The sequence below is a fragment of the Sciurus vulgaris genome (assembly GCF_902686455.1).
Source record: "Sciurus vulgaris genome assembly, chromosome: 11".
Classification (NCBI taxonomy): domain Eukaryota; kingdom Metazoa; phylum Chordata; class Mammalia; order Rodentia; family Sciuridae; genus Sciurus; species Sciurus vulgaris.
The window spans coordinates 4,494,850-4,507,294 of NC_136472.1; the positions used below are offsets into that span (position 1 = coordinate 4,494,850).

The 12,445-nt window shown below is 61.2% G+C and overlaps 1 protein-coding gene across 1 annotated transcript in view; it reads left to right on the plus strand.

Annotated features, from left to right (window-relative positions):
- SHANK2 (SH3 and multiple ankyrin repeat domains 2) overlaps window positions 1–12,445 on the plus strand; it is a 347,313-nt gene that overhangs the window by 78,682 nt on the left and 256,186 nt on the right. The window contains 1 exon segment of the mRNA XM_079104911.1: window positions 7,191–7,257. Within this exon segment, the coding sequence (XP_078961037.1) occupies window positions 7,191–7,257 (67 nt within the window).

A 12,445-nucleotide genomic window follows, 5' to 3' on the forward strand; every position in this document is an offset into this window, starting at 1 on the left:
TGTGCCTCTGCCCCAAGGTCCCAGGGTATGGAAGCCAGTGTGTTCTGCTGGAAGAGAGGAGACCAAGGAGCTGCTGCTGCCCCCGCCCCCCGCAGTCCTCCCCCGAGCCCTCCCCTCAACCTTCCCCCAGTCCTCCCCAGCCCTCCCCAGCCCTCCCCCAGCCCTCCCCCAGCCCTCCCCCAGCCCTCCCCAGCCCTCCCCCAGTCCTCCCCCAGTCCTCCCCCAGTCCTCCCCAGCCCTCCCCAGCCCTCCCCCAGTCCTCCCCAGCCCTCCCCTCAACCCTCCCCCAGCCCTCCCCCAGCCCTCCCCCAGTCCTCCCCAGCCCTCCCCCAGCCCTCCCCCAGTCCTCCCCCAGCCCTCCCCCAGTCCTCCCCCAGTCCTCTCCAGCTCTCCCCTCAACCCTCCCCCAGCCCTCCCCCAGCCCTCCTGGCAAGAGAGCAGCAGCGCTCAGGCACAGGTGCCACTCCATCCAGGGTGCTCAGAGCAGTCTGCGGTCCTGGGTTTGTGCTGGGACCCCAGAGGCCAAAGCCTGTGACGCTCGAGGCCTTTACTTAGAATGGCCCTGAATTCGCCCATGACCGCCCACCCGCTCCCGTACTTCTCTGCGCTCCAGGTGACTCAGCACCTGCGCCAGGTCCTGCTTGGTAAATCGTGGTCCTGCTGTTCTGCTTAGGGGATAAAGGCAGGGACATGTCTGCCACGTGCAGCTAGGCACTTTTTCTGAATATTTTGGCGATTTGCAGCAAAGGCCTAGGATGCAGAGGGCTGCCTGTAATTAATGGATGTACTAACAGACCGACTTTATTTTATTCCTCTCCATTAAATTTTATTCCTGGTCTATTAAGTTTTATCACAAGATCAGCATTGTTGTATTTGATGTGTCTGATAAAACATGCATCAAAATTCATATCAGATGCTGCAGCTATCAAAGATGAATGTGTACATTTTCCTTTTTTTTTTTGTTAGTGATGTGAATCGTGTTGATAGATCCTGTTTTCTTCCTGAAATAAACCCCCTCAGCGAGGACATCTTCCCCACGTAGAGATGTCTGCATTTGGTCTGCTAATCGTGAAGGGCTGTTCTCAACCACCTACCTGGGTGGCTGAACTCTCAGTAGTCGTGGAAGAATCATGTTGTATCAGTGTCCCCATTTCAGAGGTGGTTCACGCGCATTGATTCGCGAAGGCCTCCAGTCCCTGCGGGGTGTGCACAGCCCGGGGAGCTGCTCTGCTGGAGCCTGAGGGTCGTCCTCCGCTGGTAGCCTGGAGGTGGGCAGAGACTCCCGCGGAGTGTGTTTGTGGGGATCAGTGACCCGATCTCACCGCGCCAGCGCCCACACCGCTCCAGAGGAGGGTGCTCGTGACCAAAGTGTACTTGCCGGGCTCCCAGGTTTCTGGGTATCAGTGGCTTCCCGAGCTGCCATCGGTGTCTGAGAGGATGCCTTCGTCTCCAGGGGAGGACAAAAGAGGGGGACGGATGGAGGCCTGGGCTCCCCTCACCATCTCTTTGGGGAGCCACTTCCCGGTCTCAGTGACGGGCGAGGATCACAGAGCCACGTGTGACTGGCACGGTTGGAGGGAGGCGCCTCTCGCTTTGGCAGAGGGGCAGCTTCCCTGGGGTGGTGGCACGTCTGCTCCCTCAGCCACAGTCCCAGGAGGCTGGGGCAGGTAGCTCCTGCCCTCGCTCTGGGTCTGGCTCAGCATCTCAGCAGGTGACACCATGGGCGCAGGAGGTGGCCGGGGCTCAGGGTGCTAACCCCCACCGCTGGGACCGGGCAACTGGGGCCGTCAGGGGCCCCAGTGAGGCTCCCTGGTGACTTCATTCTGAGGGTGCTCTCATGCATATCTCCTCCTGCCCCAGGAGGGAGGAGCCTGGTTTGGCCCCGGGTCGAGTCCTGCCTGGGCACAGGTGATGGTGGGGCAGGACAGACACTGCCTTGGACTCCGCAGGCTGCTGCAAAAGAGCATCACAGCCTGGGTGGCTTTTGAGCCACAGAGATTCACGTCTCGCAGTTCTGGAGGCTGGGAGCCCACGAGCAAGAAGCAGGCTCCATCTGCATGTCTGCTGGTCCCTGGTGGAGGGACACCAAGGGCAGCGTAGGGTTTGCTGGCACCAGTGGGCACACAGAGCCAGGCAGAGAACAGGTGCACTGTGGGCCAGGAGGGGCAGGAGGCAGGTGCCTGTGCTGGTGGAGGCAGCAGCTCTCACTTCCTGCAGAGCCCTGAGCAGATGGCTGGCTGCATACACCCCGCCTGGGCACCCTGGGCACCCGGACCCTGCGTGTCCAGCATGGCCTCTTGCCCCAGACCTGGATACTCTTCAGGTCCCCTGGTGGCAGGGCCCTGGCTCTCCTTGCTGCCCTGTCCTCAAGTCCTTTGCTCCTGGTTCTGGGGGGAGCTCTGCACACTGGCAGGAGCCGGGAAAGAGTGAGTTGGGCCCAGAGTCTGCCCCCAACACTGAGGTGCCACAGGTGGGGTGGGTGCAGGGACCGAGAGGTGACAAGAAGACCTCCTGCAAACAGATCAGGATCGCAGTCGGCACTGGGCGTGAGGGCAGTGCTGGGAATTTGGGGTGCTGCTTCTGGAATGGGCTTCCCCTCACTTGGGCAGAGCGTTCAGGTGCTGCCCTGGGGGTCTGAGGAGGACTCAGGGCTGACAGGCAGCTGGGCCCAGCAGGGCCTGCACGCTGGGGGCAGGGGACGCTGAGGTCCGGAGCCAGGGCTTGCCGTCCACTGTCAGGCGTTGGGGTGGGGGGTGGGGGCAGGTCTATCCAGCCTCTTCCCCACCGGGAGGGTCTCGGCCACTCCTTCCACAGGGCTGTCTGCCTGCTCTGCCCTGGCACTTTCCAATGTGGGGGGCATCTCCTTGCCACGACCCTGGTGCCGCTGGCTGTGGTTGTCACCTGGACTTTGAAGACAGTGAGACTAGATCAGTGTCGAGGGAGCACAGAAGTGCCAAGGGGGCACAGCTGTTGGCTGTTGGGTTTGAGAACAGACTGATGCCCTGCTCCCAGCGGTGGGTGCTGGGAAGGCGGAACTCCGCCTGTGCGCTGACCACGGGTCTCCGTAGACCCTCTGTGCTGCCCACGTCCTTGGGGTCCCGTGGCCTGAGCGCCTGAGGCAGAGCCCCCGGGGCCCGGCAGCAGGTGCCACGTGCCCATCTTCCTGTGGTGGTCTCAGTGCAGTCCCTCAGGAGAGGCCTGTCAGCTTCAGCAGGGGCCCATGGCAGGGGACTGTGACCAGGGAGCCCCAGGCTGGGGTGCAGAGGACAGAGGGCCGGGAGTGGTTTTCTCAAGACGCAGTACCTTTAAATAGTCCCGCAGCCCCTGAGGAGCCTCCACAGACCCCGAGCCGGGCAGTGAGGCGAAGGCCCAACCTGAGCAGCTTGAGCAGACGTCTTGACCTTGGCCACGACTGGCTCTGTGATGTTGGGCAAGCCACTCACCCCCTCTGTGCCTCCGTCTCCTCATCCATGCCATAGATCCTGGTGCCACTTCACAGAACCGTGAGGATGCGAGGGGTGATCCTCACATTGCGCAGAGGGTATGAGCCCTCCTTCCGTGCCCAGTGTTGACGTCATTGCTGACGGCTGTCCCCTCAGGCAGCTGGCCCCAGCTCTGCCCCTCGCTGCATCCGCACGTGCCACGGCCAGCTGCACAGCGCATCACCATCAGACCTGCCCCTGGCCTCCTCTCTCAGGCATCCATGGGGCCAGCAGTGCTGGGGAGGCAGGTGGCCTCCAGCGCCCAGGCACTCTCCTGACCAGGAGGTTGTCAGGGGAGAAACAGCCAGGCAGTGGCCACAGGCTCGTGACTATGTCCTCACTTGTGTGGGGGCCGTGTGGCTTCACTGGCAGTGAGGTGGCCTGGGCCTTGGTGGCTCGGTTGGCCGCACCAGAGCTTTTCTGGGGACGTGGGGCTGGGGGCCGCTGAGGGACAGTCCTCATTCCGGCCTTTCTGGTCTTAGCATGCAGCTCTCTGGGTTGCCGGAGGGCAGGCCTGGGGTGCGCCTGGGGCGATCTCTGCAGTGAGCACTGCCACGTGGCAGTCGTGCCAGGGTCCTAAAGCTGCACTAAACCTGACCTTAGGCTCATCAGGTGCCGGCCCTGCCCCAGCCCTCCCCGGGGGCACCAGCAGGGGCCTCCCGCTGCTGTGGAGGTAGCACGGGTCAGGGGTCCACGTGGGTCAAACTGAGACCTGGAAACGGAGCCTAGGGAGCCGGCGGGATCTCTAATGAGAGGTGGGCCTGCCTGCCTTCACGCTCAGCGGGAGCCACTCTGGAGACTGGGGACCCATGGTCCAGAGGTGAGTCCTCGGAGGGCCACCAGCCCAGGGCCAGCAGGGTGAGTCTGCCCGCTCACTGGTCGACTTCCACGGCCTCCGCTGTCCTCCCGGGCAGGTCTTCATCTCGCGGTCACCGGCCAGCTCTCTAGGGTGGATTCCGGGTTCTCACGTGACGTCTTCGCCTGGTGGTCCACCCAGGTGGAGTCCTGTCTTGTGTGTGGCCGTGTTTAAAGACATGTCAAATTCCCATCCTGGCCGTGTTCAGTGCACAGGGACAGACGCTGGGCACACTCACCCTGCTATGTGGCTGTCACCACCTCCACCCCCAGAGCTTCCTCACCTCCCCAGCTGGAACCTGCCCGTCAATCACTGCCCCCCTCCAGCCCTGTCCCCAGTCCTCCTCCCTGTGGCTCTGGCGGCTCCAGGGCTCCTGTAAGTGGGTGGCCCAGTCTGCCCTGTGCCTGGCATCTCTTACCGCAGCAGATCTCGGGACGTCCTTCCTCTGTGAGGACAGTGAGAGTCCACCGTACAAGGGACCTCGTTTTGCTTCTTCACCCCCAGGGGCCACGTGGGCTGCTTCCTTCTGCCTTCCTGCTCTGTGGACGGTGCTGCTGCAGGGGCAGTGTATGAACTCCCTGCGATACGCGGCTGGCTTAGCTGCCATAGCAAGGCCCTGCAGGCTGGGCGGCTTCAACCATAGACATTGGTTTTCTCCTCATTCAGGAGCCTGGGAATCTGAGGCCAGGGCCGGTCCTGGTCTATTTCTGGCCAGGGCTCTTCCTAATGGGACAGTGTCCTTTGTGCCGTGTCCTCACATGGTAGAGAGTGAGCGAAGCATTCCCTCCTGTCTCTCCACGAGGGGCACTAATCCCCATCATGACCTCAGCCAACCCTGATGTCCTCCCAGGGGCCCACTTCCAGATACGCCCCAGCAGCTCTCGGGCCCCAACACACGATTTTAAGAACCACAGTTCAGTCCATGGAATCTGCCCTCTGCCTCCTCCAAATTCCCCTTGAATGCAGAATTGCCAGACTGCCCCAGCACCCCCAAAACCGTTCCAGCCAAGTGTCAAGTTCAGAGACTCACCTGGAGATCACCTGTCGAGGCAGGTGAGACTCAAGCCACGTACCTTCTTCCTGAGGCGAGATTCCTCTGACAGTGAAACCATGAAACCAAACCAGTTATACTTACAGCATGCCCCACGGCACAGACGTGGACACACGTTCCTGGTCCAGGAGGGGCCCTGGGCTCTAGGCAGCCCAGAAACAACAGGGCTGCTCCGGCAGGGTCCTCCTTGGCCCTCCTTATAGAAGAGAATGGCTGAGAATTTCCCAACCTCCGGCTCTTTTTGTTCAGGTCCTCTGGATCCACCTCCCTCTTCACTTTGCTGCTCTTCTAGAATCTTCTAGAATCTCCATTGCTTGATACCCGGTGGTTGCACTCGCTGGGCTCCTCCCACTAGCTCCGGAGCAGTTAGGCAGGTCCTCGGTCACTCAACAGGGATCGGCCTCCCGTTCCCACAGCTGACCCTCCCTTCTAGCCGGGCTCTTCCCGGAACCACTGACTTTGCTGTTTCTACAGGCGCCTTCAAACTTCCACCCTGCAGTCCGTCCAGTCCACGTGTTTGGGGCTCATTACCGCAGCACGACACCGCTGGTGCTGATTCCTGTGTTTGTCAGGGCTCTCCAGAGAGCCTAGCATGATACACACACGCACATACATGCACACACATGTGCACACACACGCACATGCACACACTTACATGCACACGCATGCATGCACACACACGCATGCATGCACACACACACACATGCAGACGGTCCTCACCTTGTAATGGTTCCAGCTTTTCCACTGAGCAGTGGTGTAGCTGTGACATGATTCAGTGAAAACTGCACTTCGGACGTTGAATTTCTGTCTTTGCTGGGCCGGCCGTGCACCACGGCACTCTTTTGCAATGCTGGACAGTGGTGGTGAGCCGTGCAGAACTGCCAGCCCACCGTGGCGGTGGTGACCACTAATGCCGTGGCAAACCCTGGGGTGTTCAGGAGGTTAGCGGTAGTAAGTGTTTCCCCCTCATGGTGTCTTAAACTCACAACGTGCTTATTGACACAAAAGCCCTCATGCATCAAGGACATCCCTGTGGGGTCAGTATGCACAGGACCGAGGAGTTTCCCGAAGGCCTTGGCTCACATGATCGTCAGGCAAGTCTGACTCTGAGCCTCTGGAAACTCAGCAAGAGCAGAAGCTGCAGACTGAGGGCTGCTTCCCCCGGGCAACCCCAGCGTAGCTCCCAAGGCCTCTGATTGTGCAGGGACCGTCCATGGTTCCAGCTGGGGTCAGCTTGTTGTAGTTGTGTGTGTCCTGTGCCCAGGTTCTTGGCATGGAGCCCAGGGTCCCCTTGGGCACCGTGAGCTTGCTCTGTGGTCTCTGGGTCTCATGCTGCAGGCTTCAGGGGACAGCTTCCCACGGGTTCCTTCCCACCTGGGTGTGCGCACGCCTGGGGCAGCAGGTCTTGCTCAAGAGGAATCTGGTGCACTTTGCCTGCCATCCTGCGGGTCTGCCTTCTGGGCAGCCGTGGGCACTGGCAGGGCTGAGTGTGGACAGGTGGCCTATCAGGGAGTGCGGGACGCAGGCTCTGGCCTGTTGACTTCTCTGCTGCTGGTCAGATGACCACCCTCACTGCCCTGGACAGACGTGCTCGCTCCCACGGTCCTAGTGAATGACATCACCATCATGATAAAGTGACCGTGGTCTTGGGGACAAGCTCTGGCACTTGGCAGGTGGGAGTGTGTGGGTGGCGGACAGCTTGGAGAGCTGTCATGGGCCCTCTTTGCCCTGGCCTTGCATGACGTAAAGCCGGTAAAACCCCTCGTCCTGCAGCTGGCTCTGAACCATGTGCCTCTTGCAGGTGGCGATCATCGCGGGCAACTTCGAGCTGGCGGAATACATCAAGAACCACAAGGAAACAGATATCGGTGAGTGGGCGCGTGTTTGGCCTGCGTGTGGAGGTGCCTGCCAGCCTCCCAACACCCTCCTGGGCTGGTGCGGAGCCCAGGGTGAGCCGCGTGCGTGGAGAGCCTGCGCGGCTGCTTCCCTTGCCCCGCGTGTCCCTCCTGCAGCCGAGAGGTGCACGGACGCTCTGAATCGTGCCTCCTGCGTCTCCGGGAGGAGGGTGCTGGTGTCTCTTCTGAGAGGAGCCACGTTTCATCTCTGCAGGGGCTGGGCCTGGGATGCCCTGCCTGGTTTATATTCCCCAATGCTGAAAGCCGACGCACACCATCATGCGCGTGTCCCAACTCCACAGCACGCTGCCCTGGTGCTCCCTGGTGTGTGTGGTTGACCTTGGGCGCTACCGTGGCTAATCAGGTGTGACCAGCGTGCCACGGGGACAGGACATGTCGATCGCAGGTGTCCCGCCGTGCAGGCCTGGGGCTGGGGCAGATCTCTCAACCCTCCTCTCAGCCTCGCTGGGAGCCTAAAGCTGCTCCGAAAATTAAAGTCATAAAAAAACCAAATGACAAAATAAACATGGAGAGACAGGGAAGGAGGGCGGCAGGCAGACTTGCCCCGCATCAAGCTGTGGCCCCGGGATGCAGGCAGGGCTCGGCCGGGGTCAGGCCGTTTGCAGCCTCTGTAGGTGTGTTCCTGGGGAGGCGCCAAGTGCAGAGCCCATGCAGCCCCTGGACGGGGAGGAAAGCTCCGGGGTCCTCACCCTCCCCTCCCGCTGCCTCCACATCTCTCCCGTGATGGTGCTGACGACCGTTCCCCTTTTTAGTGCCCCTTGTGCCAACCAGGAGGGCAGTCTCTGGGGCTCCTCCCTACCCCCATCGCCCTGCCGTTGGCTGGGCCCAGTCCTGCACCCTGGACGAGCCCGCTGGCCTGCTGCCTCCAGTCCTGGGCTTCCACAGGACCTGCAGCGGGGAGCAGTCCCGTTGGACCAGCAGCGGTGAGCTTCCAAGATGGCAGCGTTCCATCCATGGGTCGGGTGGGCTCCGGGACCCGAGGAGCAGCCAATGGAGTCTGCCCCTCACTGCCTGTGTCCTCACCCCGTTTGGGCGTTGGGGTGAGTGGCTGTGTGTCTGGCTGTCGCGTCTCCCGTGTCGAGTGTGCCGTGCTCAGCTGTGGCTGTCCCTGCTCTGCTCTGGGGATTGCGTGACCGGAGCCGGGGGCTTGGCTGACACCCTCCTGCAGCCCATGCTGGGCACTGGGCTCCTGAGGCTGCATGAATGCCGTCTGTGAGCTGGCAAATCGCCTAACTGCTGTGAGCTCCAGGCCTGCACCCGGCTGCACCAACGCCGGTGAACACATTATAGAGACGGATGCATCGATGTCTGCAGAGCCATTTAGGAAACGAGCCGAGCTCAGGGAGTGCTGGAGACTGTCTCCCTGCCACCTCCCTCAGCCACAGAGCAGCGTAGCAGGATGAGCTGGGCGCAGATCTGCAACCCCAGCCCTGGGGCTGTAGCAGGCAGGACGCCCGGCAGGGAGGGGGGCATGAGCGGGCCCTGATGCAGAGCCCTGAGCTCCGTGAATCATCCCATAATGAGCTCTGCGCAGCCCTGGTCATGGTGATTAGCTGCCCACCTGCCTGAGCCTGCGGTGGACAGAGGCAGGAAGTGCTCCTCAGCGTGGTCTGAGCGGGCCCTGCCCTGAGCCCCACCCTGCTGCTCCCCTTTCCTGCCTCCTGCCCTCCTCAGACCTGAGCACCAGCCACTGAGCTCCCCTCAAGCCACAGTGACCGTGCCCAGTTGCTGGCTCCCCAGATGATTCGAGGACCCAGCTTGGGGAGGCCCATGGCTCTGCACTTTGAGATAGTTGGCTTTCCTGCCTGTGATGCCAACGCGTCACAGACAGACATCCTCGTCATTGTTATAAAAGTGAAGGCTGTTTGGTGGGCGAATCCCCCTTGACTGCCACTCACCCATGCGGGTCAGTTATTCCAACAGCACCCCTGCCCGGAGGCCACAGGGAGTCGAGCAGGTGCTGGCCTACTTCCCTACCTTTGTGAACCATCCGTCCCAGTGACAATGTGGGGCTGGTTTTTTACAAGCAGTTGATGCCTCTCATGACTCGCTTTGGGGGCTTCCTGGGCCCAAAAGAGAAAGGAAATTTAGAAAGTCTGTGTTCTCCATAGGGACCCTCTGCATCTCCAGAGAAGTTACAAAAACAGGCTTCCTTTCATCTAAGCTTTCCAGGGATTCGTAATTGAACTAACAAACTGGCATCAATACAAACTGCTGTAGAAATTGTGCTGAAGATCCCCCAAGAGAGGAATGTAGCCTTTGGGTCCACTATGAACGCAGTCTTCACACTGTGTGCTGATTGATGGAAGCACACTGGATCCCCTGTGAGACTCTGACCCAACACTTACCTAGACCTCTAAGACTGACCCCACGTGGGGCTACTCAACATTTGGCCTCTCCCACTCTGCATCATTCCTCATTCCTTGTAGAGGACAGAGGTTGGGCGTGTGAAGGGGGCACCTGGTGTGCCTGTCCTGTGACCAGTGTGGGCCTCGCTGCCTCCTGTGGGGGTGTGTACCTGTGCTGTTGTCCAAGAGAAACTCTGCTGAATGAATAATCGGGATGCAAACAGCTGGTGCTCACTGAGTGAGGCCGGCCAGCGTCTCATGTGCCACATCAGGCTCATCCAGACCTCCACGCCTATCGTCTGTCTTCCCCAGGAAGGACCTGAGCAGAGGTGTGGCCTTTGAGGGGGGGCCTCACCCAGAGCAGAGCTTGAGGGCGGGAGGCCCCAGGGCATAAGGAAGTGAGTGGGGAAGGGGACACCAGGACAGGCAGTCAGTGAGTGGTCAGTACCGCTGGTCACTGAGGCTCCGGGTCCTCCAGAGCAGTCTCCTGGGGCAACACACTTTGTGTGTCTGCATGCTTTGAGTTCTTGGTTGGTGCAGGTGGCTTCCTGGTGCCCGGGAATACCCGCCTCAGGATTGCAGGTGCCTGCTGGGTGCAGGACCCACGCACGTGAACAGCGCGTCCCGTGGCTGCAGGTGGGAAGGGCCCGCGTGTCTGCAGGCAGGGCTTTTCCAAAACTGCAAGCCAGGCCCCTGGTGTCCCCAGAGTCTTCCACGTGGTGGGCGTGGTCCCGAGACAGACCTGAGGCCTCTCTCTGCCATCCCTAGCCCACCTGCCTGGAGCTTCCGGGGCATAGTGCCCAGCAGGGCGTGCCAGGTCTGGGGCATCTGAGTCCCCTGGCAGCTGGTGCAGAACGCAGATGCCCGGGACCTGGGTCTGAGGTGGCTTGGAGGCCTCTGGATTCGCGGTTCCGGGCTCCTCCAGAGGTGCGCTGGAGCCCACCCCAGCCCCCTGGGTGCAGGTCCCTCCACAGACAGTGCGGGGCCTGAAGGCAGCCTTGGGCTGGTGTCCCAGTGCTGCCATGGCGACACCCACCAGCCGGAGGCTTTCAACCCCGGGACTTCTCTCCCAGTTCCGAAGGCCAGGTGTCCAAAACCAAGGTGTCAGCAGGACAGGTTCTTTCTGGAGTCTCGGGGGAGGACCTTCCTGGCAGACTTGCCCTAAATCCAAGATGTCTCTTCCTAAGACCCTTAAATTAGTACATCCGCAAATGCGGGGGGTGGGGGGGCGATTGCAGGATCCAGGGACTAGAACTGGGATGTATCTTGGGGGCCACCATCTAACCTACTGCTCTCTGGGTGCTTGGGGTACCTGTCCCTGCCTGCCCCACAGGGCCTGGCTCCACCTCCCTGGCGGGCTCTTGCCCCACCTGAAGGACGTCCATCCTGGGTGTCGGGGGCAGGTGCACATTGGCATGTCCGTGTGGTCCCTCTGGGGCTGTGCTGGGCGCATGCTGGGCCAGTGTGGCCGCCCTTGCCCTGGTGATTCCAGGGTTGTGCTACTAGATCCCAAGTGGCCCCTCTCCTCCGGCCCTGGTCGCTCTGGCTCAGCTCCAGCCCCGGGCGCTCTCTTGACTTGCCAAGACTGCGGCGGGGGCCTCCCAGGGGAGCTGTCTTCTGTCTGCCCAGCCTCCAGCATGGGGGACAGGCGTCCCTGGCGGGCTCTAGCCATCTTCCTGTGCCGTCAGCCTCGGGAATCATGGGGGTGGGGTGGCAGAGGCCGGGGTGGGGGCTGCCTCTCACCTTGGCGTCTTTAGCACAGCTTGACTCATAAGCTGCTTAACAGCAAGAGCAGGGAACAGAGGCCTGCTCCCCAGCCTGAGGCGGTCAGCCCTCACGTCCCAGCCAGAGCAGACCCTTGCCGCTCACTGCAGAGATCTGTTTACCAGACAGACGGTGAGTGGGGTCAGAACTCCGTTTTGGAGAATCTCGGTTCCGAATTCAGAGGAAATGCAGGTGAGACCCCCTCGCCTGTGGCGTCGGGCTGCGTCTGAAGACGGCGTGGAGGAAGGACCCGCGCTGCCAGCGCCGTGGCAGAGGCTCTGTGTTGGTGCTTCCTCCTGAGCAGGTTCAACACTACCCTCCTCCGGACTTTGCACGTGGCTCGTCCACGAGGTGCCTCTCTGTAAAGTCCCTTTTAAAGATGGACGAGCCCAGGGATCCTTTGTTTCCCAGACTCGAAGTGTGCTGCCAGGGCGGCCGCGTGCCCGGGAGGCTGAGGTGTGGCTCTAGGGGGACAGGCAGCAACGTGAGCCCGGCAAGTGTGAGCGGTGGACCCTGAGGGACGTGGAATCCAGGAATGGACCTGGGTGCTGTGTGGACGCCACCAGGCTCCTTCTGCAAGACGTGGCGTCCTGCAGCACTGCTCCCGAGCAACGCCGGCCAGCCTGTCTGCTGCCCCCACCCGATTCCGTGCTGCCTTCTCTTAACCCTTCCTCTTTAAAAAATTAAATGTGACCTCTGTTGGGTTATTTCTTCAGCCAAGTCGAAGGAATCGATGGTGAGAGAGCAACCGTGAATACCAAAGTTGATCCCTGGTTGCTGCCATCCGGTGTTTAGCTGGGGCTGAGCAGATGAGCCCGGCCGGGGGGACGCACGCTGGCCAGAGAGCACTGAGATGGCTTCTGTAGGACGGCTGTCCCCAGGAGCAAGGCTGGTGGGGAGCCGGGGAGCCCGCGTCCGAGACAGGCGTGCAGACAGTGAGCATGTTGCCAGCCGCTAAGCTCTGGACCGGGCTAACCTATTTTTCGGGATCTCTGTTGTTTCTGTTTCTGCCTGGCTTTGTGGGGAGA